The 24,980-nt window shown below is 34.3% G+C and overlaps 1 protein-coding gene across 1 annotated transcript in view; it reads right to left on the reverse strand.

Annotated features, from left to right (window-relative positions):
• Positions 1-2,896: 2,896 nt before the first annotated feature.
• LIPI (lipase I) overlaps positions 2,897-24,980 on the reverse strand; it is a 35,845-nt gene continuing 13,761 nt past the window's right edge. Inside the window, exons 7-9 of the mRNA XM_019741997.2 lie at positions 15,077-15,188; positions 11,303-11,473; positions 2,897-2,984 (exon numbers count right to left, since the gene is read on the reverse strand). Coding sequence (XP_019597556.2) covers positions 2,897-2,984; positions 11,303-11,473; positions 15,077-15,188 — 371 coding nt within the window. The remainder of the gene's footprint in view (positions 2,985-11,302; positions 11,474-15,076; positions 15,189-24,980) is intronic.

Here is a 24,980-nt window from a genome sequence, read left to right on the forward strand (position 1 = left end):
ACAAGAAATTATGAATGAAAATGTTACTTGTGTTTTAAAAGTCCTACATTTCCTAACCCCAAAATCTTCGCTACTGTTTTCTGCCAATGTTGTGTATACCACCTGGAGAAGCAGGTTGAACTGTCAAAAGCAGAACTCAAGTATTTGGTAATTTTTAGCAGTGTCTTTATCCTAAGATCATAAAAGCACCCACCAGAAAACGAGCACATGTGTTTGGCCATTTGCCAGCACGGTCGCATCCAGCCAACACCAGGCCAGCAGACACTTAGAAGCCACATCATAATTTCTCAGGGCCAGGCTCCCCCTTTTGTCCTATGCTTCTTTTCCAGAGGATTTGACTTCCTATTCACCCATCCGTCCATTTATTCATTCATAAACATTTAATGCCTATTATATATTCAATAGATAATCAAAACAGGATAAAGAATTTAAACACCTCATCTCTCCATGACTAGCTGATCCAGAATACCATGTCTTCAGCCTGGCATAACATACTTGGTGCACAGTGTCTATTTTTCTCTGTTGTTGTCCCAGGTAATTGCTATAGAATACCTGTGCTTCATCACAGTCCTCCAAAAAGTACATTTTTTCCTTCTTACTTCTGTTTTTGATCTATAAGTTCTACAAATTTGGGGGAAAAAACACATGATTAAAAATATTGCTTGAAGACTATGAACTTGAGGGTCAGAAGAACTTACTTCCCTCACCACCAAGAAAAGCTCCTAAGGCTTCCTTTTCTTATTAATCTGCATCTTGGAAACAAAACAAAACAAACGAACAAAAAGTGGAAGAAAATAAGATACTGGAGAAGATATTTCAATATGAGAATCTATCAATATTTTATAAATTGATGTCTTCAAGTTATCCTTGAGAAATTCTATCACCTAGGGCAAGGGTTTTTTATTATAATGGTTATGGTGTCATTTTATATGCTATGAGGTAAGTTGGCTACTGCTTCTTTGTTGCCCCGGGGGCCCTAAGGAATCAGAAATACTGGAGCAGGAGTTCTGCTCCTAGTAGCATACATAGAGTGCATTTCAGTTAATTTTAAATGTCATTAATGTCACTTACTGCATTTCAAAAGTTTCTGGGGATATCTGGAAAATTAATGTGGGAGGGGGAATTGGAAAAGTGAAATTGCATGAGGGCTTGTGGTTTTGTTTAAAAGAAGGTAAATGGGGTCTAATATATGGTAATGAAAAGAGAGCTGATTCTGGGTGGTTAACACACAATGTGAGATATAGATAATGTATTACAGAATTGTACACCTGAAATCTATGTAACTTTACTAACAATTGTCGCCCCAATGAGCTTTAATTAAAAAAAAAAAAAAAAAAAGGAATGTGAGAAATTTGTGAGCAATTGCCTTAGTGACAGAGGGGAGAGAGAGTATCTCTGTGGACTGCAGTCAGAGGCCTGTGGAGTAAAGGGCTGCACCAAACACTGAAGGAGCTATTTGCAAGGACTGTCCCAGACAGTAGAGGTGCAAGCAGATACCATACACAGAGGAAAGACCATGTGCAAACACAACAAAAAGGTGGCTAGCTGCAAGACAAGGAGAGAAGCCTTAGAAGAAACCAAAAGACACCTTGATCTTGGACTTCCAGCCTCCAGAACAGTGAGAAAGTAAATTGATGTTGTTTAGGCCACTTGTCTGGTATTTTGTTAAGGCAGCCCCAGCAAACTCATACAGCAGGAATTCAAGAGCATAAAGACTGAATGTAGTTGACAGATAGATTTAGAAACATACATTAAAATAAACCTCGAAAGCATTCAGGTGTAAGTGAGAGAGAGCTGAGGCCCGGGAACTCCTGGATTGGATCAGTAAATAGGACAATGCCAAGGACATGTAGATTATTATTTTGAATGTAATCATTTGTAAGTATAGCTACTAACATGTATTGAACTGTGGAGAAGTACATATCACACAGGTTAAAAGCATGTACCCAACAGCCAGATTTCCTAGGTTGTAATTCTGGTTCTGTGCATGGTCCTGGGTAGTTAGTTCATACTTTTGTGTCTCGGTTTCTTCATCAGTGGAGATAACAAGGCCAATCTCGTAAGGTTTTTGTAGGGATTAAATTAATTTATATATATATATATATATATATATATATATATATATATATATATATATATATATATATATATATATATATATATATATATATATGTATATATATATATATAATTATACTGCAGGAATACAATATTATATATAATTAAACTGCAGGAATACAATAATGTACGTAACTCTTAGCTATCATTATTTTTTATTATCATCAGTATAGGAACACACTAGTCAAAGTATTGAATCAATTTTCACAAAAATTCTTAGGTGACTGAAACATGATAAGTGGACCCAAGATTTGACCTTAAGCATTACAGATCTATAGGTTATTATGTTCTGTAGAAACAAAACCATTATTTACAAAGTGCTACATAAAATCTAAATAGTTCACTAAAGAGAAGGTGAATTTATTATTACAAGATTAATATTAATCCAAGTGACTTCCCCAAGTAACAAATTAACAATTCATAAAACATACTCCCTGATTTTACCACTATAGTCTGAGAAGTGGAGAATGGTACTATATAGACAATGTATTGAAGCAATAAGCTTCTCTTTCTTTCTAAAGGCATATTATCTATTAATAATTAAGGGAAGCATTCAATAATAAACATTTGATTGAGGTAAACAGGAATAAACAACTGTTCAGGATATACTCATAATGCTTTACCATATATTGTTGATTCTTAAAACTTATGTAAGAAGTAGATATATCTGAATCCCAGATTGAACAATGCATTCTAAAAAAAATACTGATTACATTGGTCCCATACACAAGTTTTTCAATTTACAAACAAGTTACTGCATTTGATGGAAGAAGGCATATTATATTTCCTCTGGTTTGCATGCACACGGAGTGAAAAATACTTCCTCATTTTCTTTAAGTATAAAATCATACTTGCAGATAGGTGGTCTGTGAAAGAGGAAAAGAGGAAATAAAAAATAACTATTAGTAAAACAGCAAAGTTGCTTATCTTCTAAATAGTCTAAACATTAGAATATCCTATGTCTATAATTAACTAGTTCTCTAAATGCAGGGATCTGGAACATACCTATAGGATCATTTCTGTTCTATCTCATCGGGCTATGTTGAGATAAAGTAGACACAATGTTTATGAAAAATAAAAACTCTCTGTGTTTCAACTTCTCTCTTTGTTGCTTCATTGGAATACTTACAATGTATGGGAGATATTGCTGGCTACTGAAATAACTGAAACCTGAACTCAACTCATTGGCTAGACCAGTTAGTCTACCATTGATAATCACCATGGAAGAGTTGGTCTGAATTGCAGACAAGTTTTCCCAAATTATTTAATCAATTTTCTTTGCTACCTATTAAAATAAAAATAATAGTATGTGAAGTATTCTATATCTTGGAGAGATTGTGTAGTTAGTATTGGAAGATTTCTGAGAAGTCACTGTGGTGAATCAGGCATCTTGTCTAGTTATTTATCTTTTTAAAGTTATAATGCTTTACATATATTGTTAATATCTTGAAAACCTTCAAAAAAGTAATTAACTATAATAAGAAAAGATTGGTAAATGTTAATATTCTCTTTAAAAGTTACTTAGAATAAGGTTTCCACACTAACACAGGTGCCTGTTTCCACCTGCCAGACAGGAAAAATCAGTAACTCACAGGTCACTGATAAAATGCATAGAAGGGTCTTGCCTCAGTAATGGGAGTAACTAACCCTAAACTGAGCACTTCTTCAGGCCTGCCTAATAAATCTTGAAAGCAGGATATGAAAGAATCAACTTGTTTGTAAATAATTTAAACATCATCTTGAGAATAAACCTGAAGAATATTTATAGGAATACAAAAATATAAAGTACACAATGTGATAAAAATGCACAATGTCTGGCATCTAATCAAGAATTATCAAGCATGCAAAGAAGCAGGAAAATTGGCCCACATGAAGGTAAACTGATGAAAACCAACCTAGAAGTAGCACAGATGTAAGAATCAGCAAACATTGAAAGAGTTATTATGACTGTAGTCCATGCATTCAAATAGTTAAGTAGAGACATGAGAGACATTTAAAAAAAAAAAATCATACTTCCGGAGGAGAAAATTACAATATCTGATATGAAAAAATACCCTGGATGGGATTAGTATCAGATTAGACATTACAGAAGAAAAGAACAGTGATCTTGAAGACATAGCAACAGAAACTAATCAAAATAAAATGCAAAGGGTAAATGAACTTTAAACATTAGTAGGGCATCAATGAGATGTGGGACAACTTCACAGAGCCTAATAAACTTGAAATTAGAGTCCCCAAAGGAATAGGTTAGAGAAGGGACACAGAAAAAGATATTTTAAAAAATAGTTAAGATTTTAGATGAAATTTGATGAAGTCTATAAACACAAGAAGTATGAAGAAAATTACAAGTCACATCATAATCATACTATTTAAAATCAATGATGAGAAAATCTTAAAACTACCCAGAGGACAAAAAAGCAGATTTTCTTCACAGAAATGAAGGGATGATAGTAACAGATTTCTCATTAGGATCAGTGTATGGTAGAAGACAATACAGCAACATCTTTAAAGTACTAAAAGTAAAAAACAAAACAAAAGAAAACTGTCAAACTAAAATTCTATAACCAGATAAATTATCTTTCAAAATGAAGCATCATAAAACTTTCTTAGACACAAAAGTCTGAAAGAATTCATAGCCAGCAGACCCACACTACAAAAGAAAAAAAAAAAAAATCTTAAAGGAACTCCTTTACTCAGAAGGTAAATTATACCACATGAATTATGCATCTACATAATGGTTAGAAGTGTACCAGAAATAGCAACTATGTGGATAAATATATGAATTTCCCTAATTACTTATATCTATTTATTAGAGTGACTCTTTAAACAAAAATGACACATTGTATTATGGAGTTTTTAGCATATGTAAGTAAAAAGTATACCAACAACTGTTCAAAAGCTAGAATGAAAGAAATGGAATTATATTACTGTACAGTTTTCATGTTATATGTAAAGCGGTAAAATTCACACGAAGGTAGAGTGGGATAAATTATATAATATAAACCCAAAAAAACTTCTAAAATAATTTGTTAAAAGAGTTATAGATAATAAATACACAAAAGAGGTAAACTGAAAACATAAGACTACTAAATTTATCCAAAAGAAAGTAGACAATGAGAAAAATGGGAACAAAGAATAGATGGGACAGATAGAAAACAAAATAGCAAGATGATATATTTAAACCCAACCTTATTAATAATCACATTAAATTAAAAGATGTAAATATCCTCGATTAAATGGCAGAGTTCATCAACATCATTTGTCATTTGAGAAATGCAAATTAAAAACACAATGAGATACCTCTACACATCTGTTGGGATAGTGAAAATAAAAACCAAAACAACAAAACTGGTGAAGGTGTAGTTTTTGGTGCAGGAGTGCAGTGGAATTCTGCCAGTGGGAATGCAAAATGTACAATCACTTTTGAAAACAGTCTGGCACTTCCTTATAAAATTAAACATACACTTATAATATGACCCAGCAATCTCACTTATAGGTATGTATCCAAAATAAATCAAAACTTATGTTCATATAAAAACCGTCATGCAAAAATTTATGTTGGCTTTCTTTTTAGACTGATATAAAAAATTGTTAACAAAACATATGTCTTCCAACTGGTGAATTTATGGATAAATGAACTGTGGTATATCCATACAATAGAATGTTATTCATCTGTAACATTCCATTGATATAAGTAAAAACCTGAATAAATTTTAAATGTACAAGATCTGGCAATTAAATTTGCGAACTTGACACCATGTGCTTACATTTGGCAGCACTGTACAAACAGCTCAGTAAGGTTTCATAACCTTGTTATATCAGTGTCCCACAGCTGTGTTTGTGGCAATGTGTGGTGGTGTTTTGCTGAGTGGTGTTCATTATTGTTGTGTGTTTTTGTTTGCCATCATAAGAATATCTGAGCTTGAATCAGAGCAATGAACAAACATTACATTTTGTGTTAAACATGGCAAGAGTGGAAGTGAAAGCAGAGTCATGTTAGTCCAAGTTTATGGGGATAATGCCATAAAGAAAATGGAAGTGCAAAATGGATTAAACATTTGTCTGGGGGGAGAGAACACGTCACTGATGAAGAGCAGTCAGGGTGGGCACTAATGAACAGAACGGACAAAAACATTGCAAAACTTTGTCAAATTGTGCATCAAAAGTGTCAGCTAATATGAGAAGCATAGCAGACAAAGTAAACATTGATAGAGAAACAGTTAAGAAAATCTTAACTGAAAATCTTGGCATGAGAAAGATGTGTGCAAAAATGGTCCCCAAAGAGTTTACCAATGAACAAAAGCAAAAGAGAGTCAAAGTCTGCCAAGACCTTTTGGAGAGGCAAGACGAGGTTTTGTGCCATATTGTCACCAGTCATGAAACATAGGTGTACACATATGACTCTGAAACAAAACATCAAAGTGCACTGTGGAAGTCAGCCAATTCTCCACGACCAAAAAAGTTCTGTCAGTCCAAATCAAGAGCCAAAACGATATTGTTAACATTTTTTTATATCAGAGGAATTATTCATTATGAACGTGTACCAACTGGACAAATAGTTAACCAAGTTTACTATTTGGAAGTGCTGAAAAAGCTGCATGGAAAAGTTAGATGACCTGAACTTTTCACCATCAATTCATGTCTCTTGCATCACGACAATGCACCAGTTCTTTCTGTGCACATGGCACTTTCTGTGAGGGGAGTTTTTGGCCAGTAAACAAATCACTGTATTGGAAGACCCTCCCTACTCACCTGATCTGGCCCCCAGTGACTTCTTTCTTTACCCAAAGATAAAGGAAATATTGAAAGGAAGACATTTTGATGACATTCAGGACATCAAGCGTAATACAATGACAGCTTTGATGGTCATTCCAGAAAAAGAGTTCCAAAATTGCTTTGAAGGGTGGACTAGGCACTGGTGTCAGTGCATAGCTTCCCAAGTGGAGTACTTCGAAGGTGACCATAGTGATATTCAGCAATGAGGCACGTAGCACTTTTTTTAGGATGAGTTCTTGAACTTAATTATCAGACCTCATATGAAGCTAAGTAAAATAAACCATACTTTAAAGGCTACATACTGTATGATTCCTTTGATATAATGCTCTGGAAAAGGTAAAATGAGGTACGGTAGTTGCCAGGGAGTAGGAGTGGGAAATGAGATTGAAAATAAAGGAAGGGCACAGGCAGTTTCTGTGATTGATGGAAATGTTGTCTCTTGATTGTGGTTGTTGTTGTATGACTGTATGAATTCATCAAAACTCACAACTGTATGCCAAGAGTATGTTTTACTGTTAAGTTTTTAAAAGCAGTGTTAGTCCAACTTTCCTCAGGAAATCATACCTGGTCACCTCTACTGTGAATATCCCTTTCAGGCCCTAAATTTGAAGTCCCGGTTCTACTGGCAAAACCTGAAGAACTTATGTTGAGGTCTCTATCACAGCTTGCGACAGAGAGATAGTTACTGATTGAGTGCTTACACAGTTTAATCTGGGCCATAAGCCATCCTGTTTTTATAACTCACATTCCTAATAATTTGGCAGTGATAATTCTCATTAATTGCACATTATCTGTATAGACAGATCTAAATAGGAAAAGCAACTAGATGGTTATGACAATTATCTAGGTAATTAAACTTAAAGCAGACATTTCATCCAAGCATCTGTTAGCATCCCAAGCCAGCAGGAAATGGTAAGAGTTTTGCTAAACACCCACAAAATATATTTTAGGTTCTTTTTTTCCCTGAGTAGAAAAAAAGTCCATCTAAATCTTATAAATTTAGTAAATTTTCATAGTCTGTCCACCGTTTACATTCCACATAAAAATTGCATGCATGCTTCCTTTTTGCTCTGCAGTATAACCCTATGACTTCACCCTATTTCTTACTTAACTAATGAATGAGTTGTATACAGCATTTCTCTATGTAAAACATAATTTAGAAGATAATGAGTCAAATATAACAGTGGTCACATCTGTCTGCCTTTCCTTTCCCCTTATAACAAGTCACTTAAAAACGAGAAAGGCATAGAGAAAGCAACGGCTGTCTATCTATAGGCTCACCAGTACTGTGTATTAAGGTATGAACACAAGTAAAGAGATGGAAGATTCACAAATGTTCCTGCTCCTTGATATTCATTTTATGAATATAAAACAGCGAAATTGTTTAATGTGCAAATATGCATCAACAGTCAGTGTTCATGATAAGCAAACACTGGGAAAAAATCAAGTATCCAACAAAAAAGGAAAAATTAAGTTGAATATTCTACCAAAGATGGAATATGATGGCAGCCATTACTTATAGTTAGAAATATTGCTTATAACCAGACCCATGATGTTGCATAGCTTCAAGTTCATTAAGTGCATCCTGTTATCTCTGTGAACAGTGAGCCTTGAAGCTATTGCAATGAATACGCTGCATGATTCTACACAGACTTAAATGATGAGAGGGGTATCTAGCTCCGGCACTTTCTCATATACACATAGGGTCGATTATCCTTGGTCCCTTTTACTGTCTACATATGTGGAACTAAATTTCTCTTTCTCATCTTAAGCTTGAGTGTTGTTTCATGTATAAAGATTCTAGCTAAATTTCTGGTGTCTGGCTGGCCAAAACTATATGCTTATATAAGAAAACTTATATGCTTCTTCCACAGTGTAGAGGAAACGTGTTTATCTTTCCAGTTATGATATATAGGGAGCAGACTTTATTCCTGGACAATAAGAATCCTTTACATCTAAGTACCAGAACACAGGATGTAAAACGACAACCTCTAAACTTCTCTGCTCATACTCACCTTCCTTATGCTCCGAGAGGTATTAATAGGAAAGAATAGGGGAATATGATGGTGCAACAACCCCCGGCCTCTTTAAAATCTAGCTTTTGGGGGCTACCAAAATACAGTTGACCCTTAAACAATGTGAGGATTAGGGGTGCAGACTACCCCCTCCCCGCACAGTTGAAATGTGTGTATAGCTTTTGATTCCCCCAAAATTTAAATACTAATAGCCTACTGTTAACTGGAAGGAAGCCTTACTGATAATATAAACAGTCGATTAACACATATTTTGTAGGTTATATGTATTATATACTATATTCTTACATCAAAGTAAACTAGAGAAAATAAAATAATAGGAAAATCATAAAGAAGAGAAAATAAGTACATATTATGCATTTGTGATGTATCTAACTTTTTTTAAAAAATGGTATTTCTAAGCTATGTGGTTTGACTGTGAAGTTTTTCAAATTGTCACAAATTTCCAAATTTTTTTCCAATATGTTTATTGAACAAATTCTGTATATAAGTGGACCCATGCAGTTCAAAACTCTAGTCCTCCAAACATGACCTGCTAACCTTCCTCACTCTCTCTCTCTGTTTGATATACTTTGGCAGGGAATGATGTTGGCTAATATTCTTAACTGCAAATATCCATATATTTTGGTATTTTTGTAAGTATTTCACTCAAAGGGAAAGTACAGTGAACTTACGCCTAGATTTTTTTTCCATTATAATGACATCTTATTTATTGACTTTTGAATGACTAAATAGTCTTATAGCAAAAGTTACAAAATAACTTCCACTTCAAAGAATTTTCCCAACTCTCCTCCACTGATATAAATAAACCTCATCTAAATGAATAGTCTTCTTAGTTTTTATTTTTATTCTCCAAAAATTCTTATTGCTAAGTTCAACATTCACAGAAAAGCAATTGGGAAGTCAGGTACATAAATACAGGAACATAAAGATGAAGTGGTGGCAACTAATTAAAGGAGAGCGGTTTCTAGCAATCCACAAGCCCATTGTTATGGGCACTCGGTTGATGCTACCTGTCAGAACAACTCACTATCCAAAATGACAGATGACCATCTCATTAAAGAGCTCTTAGAGGTTCATAGTGCTTCCACAGGAGTGTTTTTTGTGGAAATATGGATTCTGCTATGGCAAACATGTACGTCAATACCATGAAGACAAGAAGAGTGGAAAACTTCTCCGGTTGCAAGGACATGAAACCAAGAAGAGCCCATTAAATGGGCTTAGAAAAATACTGCTAGAACCTATCGTCTTTAAGAAATTGGGACCCACACAGTAATGATGGTGGCACATGTTTTGGAATGGGGATATTTGTAACATAACTGACAAACCAAGACTGGTGACTGTAGGGCCGGCTCAGTGGCTCAGGCGGTTGGAGCTCCATGCTCCTAACCCGAAGGCTACCGGTTCAACTCTCACATGAGCCAGTACCAGATGGCTCGGTTGGTTGGAGCGTGGGCTCTCAACCACAGGGTTGCCGGTTCAACTTCTCGACTCCTCGACTCCCGCAAGGGATAGTGGGCTGTGCCCCCTGCAACTAACAACAGCAACTGGACCTGGAGCTGAGCTGCTCCCTTCACAACTAAGATTGAAAGGACAACAACTTGATTTGGAAAAGTCCTGGAAGTACACACTGTTCCCCAGTAAAATCCTGTTCCCCTAAATAAATAAATAAATAAATAAATAAATAAATAAATAAATAAATAAATAAAGTTGTAAAGATTAAAAAAATAAATAAAGACTGGTGACTGTAAAATTAAAGTGTTGAGTCAGACTCTTCCCACGCTGTAATATATATATGTTAATGCTGCACACCTGGTAAGTATATTCTTGGTGTTGAATCTCCAGTGATCTGTAGAATCTTAGATACAGCAGATGAAAACAGACTTTTTTTCTCTTCTCAAATAAAGGGTAATAAAGTTGGGCAAGAGAAGCGATCATTAAAAGTCATGGTCATTTCTATCTTCTGCTACCATATATCTCATTATAGAGTTTTCAGCCACTGGACCTCATCTGAAAAAGGACTCTCAACCCCTCTGGAAATATATATGTATATATATATATATAAATTATTGATAAACTTCTAAGGCAGACATTTGTCTTACTTTTTTCATTTTTGTTGTGTTTTATGAAACAATTCTGTGTGTGTTTTCCTTGCTTGGATAATGTGATTCCAAACGAACCTCATTCAAAACAAACAAACAAACAAACAAAAAAAAAAAACTGCATTTTGTACCATTTAGATATTCTAATAAAATATAATTTAAAATAAACAATAAACAGATATTTGAGTACATGAATTCTTAAACCACTCCTTAGCAAACTATATTTTCGAGTTTAAGAGATAACAAATTGAAATCAAAATTTAGTTTTCTTACCTTTCTGGGTATGTAAGTGATTTTAACATGAAACGCTTGATGCTGTATTTGCATGTGGAACATTGTCGATTTGAGCTTTGATACGCCAAACCAATGCTTGAAATATTTACATCATTTAAAAATTGAGCTAGAATCTTGACTTCTTGAAGTTTATGAAATGATTTGTTCTCCCTAAACAGAAAATTTTATATACTCAGCATATTACTAATTTGAAATATAGTTTAATTCTAAAATGAAAAATCATCTTAACAATGGAGGATAAAGAGACCAATCTTACAGGAAAAAAAGGCCAAACAATAAATATTTGGTTAAGTATTTATTAAAATAAGATAAACAGTAATTTAAAACAAAATGAAATATCTGCATCCTCATACACAATATTTTGGGTATACTTTTTGGAGAAAAAATGGACATCTTATTTTTTTGACTAGGTATCTAGATTATTCATTTGTCTAAAATTAGAGAAGTAATTTTATGCTTCTTTTTTTAGACCCTAAACAACGATCACAGTTCCTTGAATAGACACGGTACTCTAATAATAATCCTTTGTTGTTCTGTGCCACTTTATCAAAGATCTGTGAATTGAAGGAATAATTGTAAAAGCCCAAGATTCAAAAGAAAAAATAAAGGCAGTATTTAATACAAACAATTTATTCAGAATTGCAATAAAGTTTTACATACTTGATCTCCAACGATCTCCACAACTCCTTTTATTAGGTACTATTAGTATTACCATTTTACAGATGAGAAAACTGAGTACCAGAGTACACAACGGCCTTTCCAAAGCAAGTAAATGTTAAGCTGTAATGCAATGCCATGGCGATTCACGTCACCACTCCACCCAATTCCTCATCCTTGTGTGCCAGAAATGTGGGTCCCTGGAGTCATTTCGGCCAACATGTGCCTGCTGACTCCAAAGGAAACTCCAAGGATAATGAGGAGGAGGGGGGGGGGGTGGGGAGAGGAAAGGGAGGGGAGAAGAGAAGAGGGGAGGAGAGAGTAGGGGAGGGAAAAAGAGGGAAAGGGAGGGGAGGGGAAAGATGAGGAGGGGTGGGGGTAAAAGAGAGGAAGGGAATTTTTAATAAATAATTTCCTCCTTTCAGGCAGTCTTACTTAATCAAAAGTGACAACCGCACATACAACAGCTGACGAGCAGCCAGTGGGGCACCCAGCACCTGTCCATCTTATATTCGTCCCTGCACTAGTCCCAGAAAGGTCCTTATCACTCCCCTCAGAGTTCACCCTCTGCTCCCTCCTAGCAGAGTTCCTGTGTCACAGAACATAATGTCATGGTCCTATCTCTAATGTTCATCCAAGAGCTTCTCTACATTTCTCAGAGATGCTTCAGACTCAACTTGTCCAGACAGTAACGTGTTGTCCTCCTCCACAAATCCACATCCACTCCAATGGTTTCAAATGCCAACTGTTTGCTGGTGACGGCCAGATCTCTGCCCCTAGCTGAGCCCTGTCTGCTGAGATCCAGACACATGTACCCACTGCTATTCACCATGTCTACTTGGGTATCTCAAGGATGCCTAAAGCTCAGTAGGTTCAAATCTAAGTGATATCTTCCTGACACCTGCCTCTCACAAAAAAACCCCAAAGTGTACACATTTCCTTACCATTTTCAATGGCACAAACCACCTGTGGCTCAAGCCAGACAACTAGGATTCACTCTTGATACAATATCCTCTCTTTCAATCCCTACATCTAATCTATCATAAATTCCTATGGACTTTACCTATAAAATGTCTTGACTCTGCTTTGAATTCCTCCTCACGTTACCATCTCCACTGCAAACACTATCCCAGGACACCGCTGTTCCGTGCCCATTTTCTTACAATAGCACCCTGTCTTCCTCCTCTAATCCACTGTAGTCAAATTGTTTTTCCAAACTAAAACTCCAATCCTGGCCCCAACCAGACTGCCTCAACTAAAATACTTCAGTGGTTTTCATTGGCCCAGTGAATAAAATATAAATCCTGGAACATGTCCTACAAGTTCTAGTTCCTACAAAATCTAGGTGTTCTCAATCTTTCTCATCTCTTGCATTCTTTGCCTCTATTCTCAGGCATATTGCACTTCCTTCCGTTCCTGAAATGGGCTGTGTTCCCTCCTACTCCAGGGTCTTTTCCTGTGTTGGCCTCTGTGCCTGGAATACAGCAAAGCAGACTAAATCCAGCTCATCATTTAGATCTCCACCAATATAAAGCGTTCTTAAAGAAACTTTTAGTGACTGCCCCTAACTAATTCACCGCCTCAATTTTATGTTTCCTTACGTACTATAATTTGCCTCAAGACATGGACAGATTTTATTTACATATTTTTATAACTATTTGATTACCTGTATATCCCTCATTAGTCTGTAAGCTTAAGGAGGGTAGGACCATGTCTGTTTTTCTCATCACAGTATCCTCAGCACTTAGCACAGTGTCTAGTTCAATGCAGAGTCATTAAAAATTGTTTGAATAATGACAAACATCATTTTATTTGTATTATATATTTTTAAAGTCTGTCAGCTGCACTAGACAAATTATGCAAAGACAGAAATCTAATTTGTCCAGAATTTTGTCCCCGATTTCTAGTGCAGTTCCTGGCCTATAGAAGCGCTCAGAAACTTTTATTGCATGATTAAATCAGTTACCCTCCATGTATCTCCTAGCTCAGCAAACAGCATCATAGTTTAAATACTCACCAAGCGTAAAACTTGAGGTCACGCTAGATTGGTTTATTTCCTTCACTTCCACATGTTTAACTAATCATAAAAACACATATATTCTCAATCCTAAAAATGAACTTCCACTTACTTGGTTCACGCCCCATCATCTTTCAAATTAATTATTACAATAGCCACGTTTCTGATCTGCTTCCACTCTAATCTCCCCACTACTCATCCATCTGGGGAATAGCTCCAACCTGAATATCCAATATGGATACTCCCTGTTTAAAATCCTACATTGGCACATTAATATATTTGGCATCATATTGTAATGTGTAAGTGATTTTTAATGACAGAGCAAAGTGATCACACTACAACATTTATATAAAAATCAAGGTGTAGGACACATATGCAATAAGATCCTAATACTGCTAAATAAAAAAAAATAATATTAATATGTGTGTGTACGGGGCATGTACAAGATCTAGGAGAAAAAGGAGAAGGAATGGTTATAAACCAAATGGTCAATGTAATTATCCCTAGATGATATAATTATAAATCATTTTCATTTTCTACTGTAATATGACACATTTTTTACAGTAAGCAAACATTCCCATTTTAATTTTGAAAAAGGAAATAAAAGATCACGTAAAAGTCTCTGAATTCCCTGGCATCTAAAACAGTTTAAATCCCACAGCATGACTAAATTTATTAGCGAAGAATTATTAATAGAAACTTAATAAAGCCATTGGTCAGGCTTAGATGGACAGATTTACCATCGGTATATGTTCTATATTTTATATTCCTTTATGAAAAATGTACTGATTCAAGTATTTGAATAAAATGCATCACTATTTCATGATGTTCTGCATAGAATATGATGTTTGTAAAGGAAATCAAGATTCATAATTTCCTTGCCTTCTGAACAAGTTTGAAACAACTGTTGTAGGATGCAGTCTGTGGGCTATTACTGAAATCAGGTACTTTCCTATCTCCACGTCTTTGAAATCAGCCTGGATATAAAATGTATGCTACTTGGATTACCTTCAAAGTGGATGGTCAAGAAAACAAACATTTAATTTATGAAAGAAGAAAGAAAACTGAATTATACTTACTCATAGAGCTTTGGCTCTTGAAGCACTCCAAGCTGGTTTAATAATGTAAATGTAATATGGCCATCCTTCATAGTACTATCCACAACAATTATACTGAGAACAAAATAATAGGCTACAAAACAAAAATAGAGAATGCAATTCACATTTAAAAATTGTATTTTGGTACATATGCAGATATGCATGTATGTATATAGTATATAATGTAGGCAGATATTATATATGCAAATAATACTGAGAGGCACTTATTTGACACATGGGTAATACATTTTACTTCTTGCCAATTTTTAACTAGTCTTGAAAATGAGGAATGTCAAAATCTGCCAGGTAGTCATGGGTACAGTGAAGAATTGGACAAATCATTAGTGAATACCAACGGTTCTGAAAAAAAAAAAAAAAATTCAGCATTTAAGTCAATTAAACAATTTTTTAAATAGCACATCTAAGGTAAATATAAGGTTCCTTAATTACCTGATTGATAGTCCTAGCTAAACTTGCTTAACAATATAATTCCCAATTTCACTGGCTGTTTAGGAATGACTATGAAATTAAATAATCCTTGATAGCGTGATCTCATAGTAGTTCTTATTCAAAATGCCTCTACTAAAAATTGATAGAGTCTATCTTTCAGAGGCAAGCATGCTGAACTCATCCCTATAGTCGATGCCATCTGGGCTATACAGAAAGGTCTGACTCTGTGAGCTTTCCCAAGTACTGTGCACCATCTCCAAGAAGACAATTTATATAAACAGAACGTGGAATGCATGAAATTTTCTTATGAGAAATATATGTACTAAAAGTATGCATGTTAGCTGTTAAATGTTGCTACTAAACAGTCATTGTAACTTTTTGCTTTTTGCCTAACACTTAGTACTGCCTCAAATAAAGTAATGGATCTATGATTGAACCTCACCAATTTCTAACATACTAAGAGATATAAAGATAAGAGATAAGAGATATAAAGAAATACTTATTTTGAAGGGACTGCCCAGCTTTAGACAAAATACTTTGGTCTACCTCACCCAAAAGAGGTGACCGTTCAGACTTGTTCAGATGATTTCTGGCAGCAGGACATATTGAGATGCTACAGAATAAGCCCTTCTTCTGCTACAAGCACACAGAAATTCTGGGTGTACGATCCATAAATTAAATACACAACCAAGCTCAGATGAAGAAGGGAAATTTCAGGCGGAAAAATGAACAGAAATTAAAGTCTAATATAAGGTTATAATAAGGACTGAAGCCCTGGAACGCCATGGGACTTGAGAACTGGGTGTAGCATGGAGACAGAGGCTTAAGTGTCAACTTCCATGCTGGAACACAAGACATGATGCAAAATGATACAGCTGAAATGAAAATCCCTGCACAGTACAGACTCTGTAATCATGTGCTCTGGAGAATTCCTCCTATTGGTTGTGTGGGGGTTTTACATAGGAAATAAAAAGTATTCTCTGAGACTAAAACTTCATGTAACATGGAATTTAAACTTACACTTGTCACTTGGTGAAGGGCCCTCTCCCCCAATTTACATTAAAAATGCTCCTGGATTATGGTACAACAGTTCTAAAAAACAAAAAAATCCAACTTGCTCTGATTGGGAGAATTTTGAAGAGCTGACTGCAATGAATTTTCTACATTAAAAGAAGATATAAATATTTATTTTGAAATAGCACAAACATTTTTTTTCTTTAATTTTTAAGAGAGATTTGGACTGACAATTGAGAATAGAAAATGATAATAAACCATAAATAGATAGATAGATGATAGCTTGATTTAACCAGAAGAAAACTACAGATTATCTGTAGGGAATAATTAGATTGACAATAAATGAAAAATAATAATAAATTTATCTGAAAACAATAGAATGAATATCTTCAAAGTGCAAAGTGAAAATAACTCTCAATGTAGAATTCTACCCTGAACTAACTTTATATTCCAGAGTAAGGGAAAGATAAGGTTATTTTCAGAAAAACAAACAAACTGAGAGGGACTACTAGTGAAAATCACTAAGGATATACTTCAGCAAGATAGAAGTTAAACTCAGAGGGAAGAAGTGGGGGAGGACAGGGCAAGATAGTACAGAAAATTGAAATTGGTAAATATAAATGAGCATTTGATGTAATGATAACATTCATAAAAAATACTGATTGTTAGATAAGGGTGAAATAAAATATTACAGAACGTAATAGTGAAGATAGAAAAAACGACAAGATTCAAAGGCTTTATGAGACAAAATCATTTGATAGAATCCAATAATATAGTCTGTGAGGCAAGATGTATTTTTAAGTGGAAAGCAAGAAAGAACTAAGTCACCAGAACTATATCACAATCCTGAAACTTTATACATCTAAAAAAAAAGAATCACAACCTCAGAATCCATAATGGCAAAACCTAAATCACATGACTTCCTGCTAAAATAAAAGCTTTACACACAACTGAAATTCTAACATAATAGACAAAACGTCCAGGATGTCATTGAAAATTACCCATTATACTAAGGACAAAGAAAATCACAACTTTGGTAAGGAAAGAAAATCAACAATTGCTAACACTGAGATAAATCAGATGCCAGGATTATCTGACAAGGATTGTAAAGGAGCCATGATAGAAATACTTCAAAGCCAGTTAGAGTCTCTTAAAACAAAACAAACAAACAACAACAAATATATATATATATATATATATATATATATATATATATATATATGAAAAATAGAACCTATAAAAGAAAACACAATGGAAATTACATAAATGAAAAATATAATAACAGATACAAAACTCATTGGATATGCTCAGTAATAGAGAAGAGATGATAGAGGATAGGTAAACTTTAGGACAGATGAATCTGTCCCTCACTGTACAGCAGAGAAAAACTAGAGTGAGGGGAAAAAAAAGAGAGAGAGAGACTCAGGGACCTGTGGAACTATAATAAAAGGTGTAATATCTGGGCTAGCAGAGTGTCAGAAGGAGAAAAAAGATGTGGGATTGAAAGAATATTAGAAAAAATGATACCTGAAAACTTTCTAAATTTGGTGAAGGAAACAAACACACAGATTCAAGAAGCTGAGTCAGCCTGAAACAGGGTAAACCTAAAGAAATCCTCAAAAAGACAGATCATAACTAAACTTCAGAAACCTAGAAATAAAAACATCTTGAAAACTGCCAAAGAGAAATGATGTATTACCTACAGGAGAACATGAATTTGAGTCACAATAGATTCCTCATCTGTAACCACCCAGGCCAAAAGGAATTAGCACATTTTTCAAGTGCTAAAAGAAAGAACTCAGCTCTGAATCTCATATCCAGCAAAACTATCCTTTGAGAACAAAGAGGTAATAAAGACATTCTCAAAGAAAAACTGAAAGAATTTCTCATTAGCAGACCCAACCTTAAATATTATAAGAAGGAATTTATTCAAACAGAAAGGAATTGATGAAATAAATAATCTTGGAGATTAAGAAACAAAGAGGAAACAATGGGAAGACAAGATATATGGGTACATACAATAGATTATCCTTTTCCTCATGGATTTTATAAATTACATTTGATGATTGAAACAAAAATTATCACAATATCTGACACTCAATACAATGATATTTAAAATTAGAGAATGTCAGAGGACCTAAATGGAAGTGAGGTTCCCACATTTCACTTGAAGTGGTAAAATGTTGATACCAGTAGACTGAAAAATCACATATGCATACTGTAATTGTAGTAAACCTCCCCAAATATGTCCATAACCTAATCTCTGCAACCTGTTAATAAGGTACCTTAAATGATAAAAGATAATAAAGATCTCAAATGGAAGTAAGGTTACTAATAAGCTGACCCTGAAATAGGAAAATTACCCTAAACTATCCAAGTGGTCCTAATGTAATCACAAGGAATGCAATCACAAAGCCTTAAAAGCAGAAGAGGAAAGCAGAAGAAGAGAATCAGAAAAATAAATGTAAGGCAGAAGCGTCAAAGTGATTCAGTGTGAGGACTCAACCCACCATTATGGAAGATGAGGCCACAGCTACAAAAATGCATACTGCTTCTAGAAGCTCAAAAAAGTCAAGGAAACAGATTTTCCCCTGGGCCTCCAGAAAGGAATGCATTCCTACTAACATCTTCATTTTTGCACAGTAGCACTTGTTTCAGTCTTCTGACCTACAGAACTGTAAGACAATAGATTTGTGTGTTTTAAGTCACTAAGTTTATGGTAATTAGTTATGGCAGTGATAGAAAATGAATACAGATTTTGTTATGAAGACTGAGATGATGCTATAGCCCTTCCCCAAAAAATGAGGAAGTGGCTTTGAAACTAGCAATGAGCAGAAGCTGTAAGAATTTTGAGGCACAGTAACAGAAAAACCGAGATTACCTTGAACTATATTCGTACAAATGTAGATGTGAACAATTCTGCTAGTGAAGACTCAGAGTAGGTGAGGAGCATGTTTTTGTAAACTGGAGGAAAAGAATCCTTGCTGTGTGGTCGCAGAAAGCTGAGCAGAATATGTCCTGAAATTATGTGGAAAGCAGAAATCGTATATGAAAAAATTGGACATTTAGATGGGGGGATTTCCACGCAAAAGGTTGAAAGTGTGGCCATATTTCTTATTGGTGTTTATGGTTAAATGTAGAAGACATAAACTGAGATAAAAGTGTTAAACAAAACAAACCCTACTCTGATGATTTGAAAAATCTTTATCCTATTAAGTTCACAAAAGATACTAAAACTAAGAGATTCACCAACAGGAAATTATGCTCTAGAGTTAAAAATAGGAATGTGGATGGACAATGTTTTGCTTTAGAAAGATAAAAAAAGTCAGTGTATTCAGTAACACACAAGTCTCTTTGAAAAAATTAAGTGTGTGACTCATAGATTCCCTCAGATGTCTCAGCAGAAGCCAAAAATAGAGGTAGTATTTATGTTAAAAAGATATTTTGAGGAGCCTCTTGCCTAATGGAATGAATTTCTGTGACATAAATGGAGATTTAGAAGGTTTTTGATAATGTTGCAGCAGCATAAATACTGCCAGCTTGGACTGAAAGGGACAGAGAGAGCACAAAACAAAAGAAAGTTGTGGGATCCCCACAATTCTACAGAAAAGAAACAGGCTAATAAAACTATGCAGATGCAAGCATATGCTATAATTCATATAAAAATAAAAAGTAAAAAAAGAAGAAGGATGACTCTGAGACCCTAGAATGTGGAGCTATGAACGCAAGAGGCAGAACCTAGGGTGAATAGACCACAGGGGATTATTCCCCAGCCTTGAAACCAAATAAAATTTGCCTCACTGGACTATAAAATTATTTGGTACCATTGACCCTATTATCCTTTCATTTTCTCCCTTTTGAACAGGAATGTCCATAACTAGTATTCTTTTCCTGTCTCACCACTTTATTTTGGGATCAGATAACTTAATTCTTGAGTTTTACAGGCTCACACATAGACACAAATTGTGCCCAAGGATGGATTCTGTCTACAGCCTCAACCAAATCTGATTTATATTTAGAATTAAATGATATGATTTGGAACTTTTATCTGATGAGGTTAGATAAGATTTTTTACTTTGAGTTGATAATGTTGGAGGCCAACCAACAAACTCTTATTGACATAAACAGAACACTCCACCTAACAAAAGCAGAATACACATTTATTTTACATGCCTATGAAACATTCACCCAGATAGAGATATTCTGGGCTATAAAAAAAAAAAAAAAAAAAAAGGAAGAAGAAGAAAGGAAGAAAGAAAGAAACTCACCAATATTTAAAAATCACTAAACATTTGGAATTAAACAACATGCTTATAAAGAACCCATGGCCAAAGAAGTCTCAAAAAGAAATACATGGAATTAAATGAAAATGAAAATACAATGTATCATTACATGTGGAATACAGTTAAAGCAATGCAGAGAGAGAAATTCATAGGATTAGACATGAAGAAATATATTTTCATAAACAATAGAACAGGAATCAATGAAATTTAATTCAAGAAAACAATAGAAAATTAATTAAACAAAAAGATGGTTCCTGGAAAAAAAGGTAATAGAATTGATAAACTTCGGCAATATAGACAAAAATAAAAAGAGAGAAGACACAAGTCACCACTATCACCAATGAAATAGAAGATATTACTACAGATCTTGTAGTCCTTAAAAAAATAATAAGGAAATAGTACAAACAACTTTATGCTCATAAATTCTATGCCTCAGAAGTAAAGGACAATTTCTTAAAAACCACAATCTACAAAAACTCAACCAAGATGTAATTGATAATCAGAGTAGCCCTATATCCATTAAAGGAAGGAGATTTGTAACTCAAACACTCCCCAAAATGAAAACTTGAGGCCCAAATGGTTGCACAAGAAAATTTTATTAAACATTTAAAAAGAATTAACACCAATTTTGCACAATATATTCCAGAAAATAATAGAAAACACTTACCAACTCATTTTATGAGATTGTGTTATTCTTATATGAAGACAATATTACTCTCATGAACTTAGACACAAAGTCTTCAACAAACTATTAACAAGCCAAATCCAACAATGTATAAAAAGAATATTCACTATAACCAAATGGGGTTTATTACAGGAACACAAGACTGGCTCACATTCTAAAATCAATGTAATCTTATATTTCAACAAATTAAAGAAAAAAAAAATGATTATGTCACATTGCAAAAAAAGCATTTGACAAAATCCAACATGCATTTATGAGAAAAATTCTTATCAAGTTAGGAACAGAAAGGAATTACTTTTATTTATAAAGATTGTCTATGAAAAATGTACAGGTAACATCATACTTAATGGTGAAAGACTGAATGCTTTCCCTCTAAGATTAGGAAAAAGGCAAGATGTCTGCTCTCATCATTCTTATTCAACACAGTACAAGGAGTTTCAGCCACTGAAATATGTCAGTAAAAAGTAAATTAAAGCCATACAGATTAGAAAGTAAGGAAATAAAAGTTTCTCCACGACATGGCTGTTACACAGAAAATTCCAAGAAATCTGTTTTAAAATGTGAAGAAATAATAAGCAAATTCAGCAAGATCTCAGGAAACAAGTTCAATACAAAAGTTTCAGTCCCATTTCTTTATACTAACAACGAACATGGAGATCTGAAACATTTTTAGGTATAGAACCAAAATACTTAGGTATACATAACAAAAGAAGCTCAGGATCTGTATTGCTGAAAATTATAAAATGCTGATGAAAGAAATCAAAGATTCAAAGTAAATAGAAAGATATAACATGCTCATGAATCAGAAGACTCAACATGGTAAAAACGTCAGTTTTTTTCAAATTGATCTATAGGTTTAATACAATTCCTATGAAAATCCCAATCAAGTTTTTGTAGACATAGACAATCTTATTTTAACTTTATACTGAAAGGGACATACCCTAAATATCAAAATAATCATGACAAAGAAGAATAAATAATAAATAATCACTCTACATGATATTAAGACTTACTACATAGCTATAGTATTTAATACTGTATAGCATTGGAAAAAGGATAAACACATAAATCAATGAAACAAAATAGACAACAAAATATAGACCCAATAGAAATAGACCTAAACAAATATGCTTATCTTATTTTTTATAAAGGTGCAAAAGCATTTCAATAAAGTAAGGATAGCCTTTCTAACAAATGGAGAAAATGGGAATCCATAGGCATAAAATTGAACCTCAAGCTAAATCTCACATATTATTCCAAATTTGTTTTAAAAAAAATGGATTATAGACTTAAAAAACACATAATACTATAAAAATTTTAGAAAAAGATGTAGGAGAAAATCTTCAGGACCTAGGGATCAGCAAAGAGTTCTTAGACACCAAAATTATGTTCCACTAAAGGGAAAAAAATGATAAATTAGACCTCAATAAGAGTGAATCCTTTTCCCCTTACAAAAGCCCTGTGAAGATGAAAAAACAGCAAAGTTACAGGCTGGAGAAAATGTTTGCAAACCAAATATCCAACAAGTACTACCAAAAATATATAAAGAACCATCAAAATTCAACAGTTAAAAAAAGTCCAATTTTATTAACAATTGTCACCCCAATAAATTTTTAAAAAAATTTTTAAAAAGAAGGTAAAAAGGAAAGAAAAGAAAGAAAAAAAAGTCCAATTGTAGAACTATATGGAGATGGAAGGAGAACTGGCTCTGGGTGGTAAACACACTATGTGATTTATAGAGGATGTAATACAGAATTGTATACCTGAAATTTATGTAACTTTACTAACAATTCTCACCCCAATAAACTTTAATATAAAAAAGAAGTTCAACTGTAAAATGGGCAAAAGACACAAACACACATTTCATCAAAGAGAATATATGGAAAGTATATTCAATATCATAAGCTGTCATGGCAACAAACATGAAAAACTTCAATAAGGTATCACCACATGTTTATCAGAATGGATAAAAATTTTTAAATAATGATACCACCAAACGCTAGTAAGAAATCACAGAAATTGGATCACTCATACTTTGCTGAGAGAAATATAAAATGCTACTGCCACTCTGCAAAACACTGTCAACTTCTTACAAGGCTAACTGCAATTAGCTCTGACCCAGCAATTGAATTCCTGGGCCTTTACAATGGATGAATGAAAACTTAAATTCACACAAAAACTTGTACATAAATTTTCATAGCAGCTATATTCAAAATAGCCCAAAACTAAGAACATCCTAATGTTCTTCAACAGATGAATCATTAAACAGAATGTAGTACATAATACTCAGCAATAAAAAAGAATGAATGATTGATACTTGCTACACTATGGATGAACCTCCAGAGTATTAAACTGGAAAAAAGTCCAATTAAAAGGTCACATGCTGAATTTTCCCTTTATGTAACATTTTCAAAATGAAATTTTAGGAATCTGTTAATGGATGCCAGGGGTGAGAAACAGCAGGATGGGAGGAGGCAGGAGGGTGATTTATGTCTTTATAAAAGTGCCACAAGGGATACTTGTGGTGATTAAATTGTTCAGTATCTTAACTGTGGTGATAAGATACATAGACCTGTATGTGTGATTAAGTTGTACAGATCTACACACACACACACACACACACACACGAGTCTGTGGGGGAAATATGAACAAGATGGGAGGATTGTATCAATCAAGATACATGTGTTCTGATGTTCATTGCAGCTTTATTTATCGTGGTAGTGACATTATATTCTATAGTGTGGTGAAATTTTACCATTGAGGAAAACTGGATAAAGTGTACACAGGATCGCTCTGTATTATTTCTTACATCTGTTTGTGAATCTAAATTTACTCAATAAAATTTTTAATTTGAAAAATGGACAGGCCAAAAAACCATCGACAAAACAAAGGTAACCAACCAAATGGGAGAAGATATTTGCAAATAATTCCTCTGATAAGGGGCTAATATTCAAAATATATAAGGAACTTACACAACTCAACAAGAAAAAGACAATCCAATTAAAAAATGGGCAGAGGACCTGAACAGACACTTCTCCCTACAAGACATACAAACTGCCAATAGATATATGAAAAAATGCTCAACTTCACTAGCTATTAGGGAAATGCAAATCAAAACCACAATGAAATATCACCTCACACTGGTTAGAATGGCTATCATCAAGACAAATAAAAAGTGTTGAAGAGGCTGTGGAGGAAAAGGAACCCTCATACACTGTTGGTGGGAATGTAAATTGGCACAGCTGCTATGGAAAACAACATGGAGGTTCCTCAAAAACTTAAGAAAAGAATTACCATATGACCCAGCAATCCCTTTCCTGGGTTGTCGTGCAGGAGACCTTGCTCGCTGCGCCATTTGTCGTGCGCGGAGGCCTTCTCGCCGCGCCATCTTTCAGGCGGGGCGGCCTGCGGGGTCTCTGCTCCCGCTCCCCATACAAGAACACAGGATATGGTG

This window comes from Rhinolophus sinicus, linkage group LG01 (genome assembly GCF_036562045.2).
Source record: "Rhinolophus sinicus isolate RSC01 linkage group LG01, ASM3656204v1, whole genome shotgun sequence".
NCBI classification, from domain to species: domain Eukaryota; kingdom Metazoa; phylum Chordata; class Mammalia; order Chiroptera; family Rhinolophidae; genus Rhinolophus; species Rhinolophus sinicus.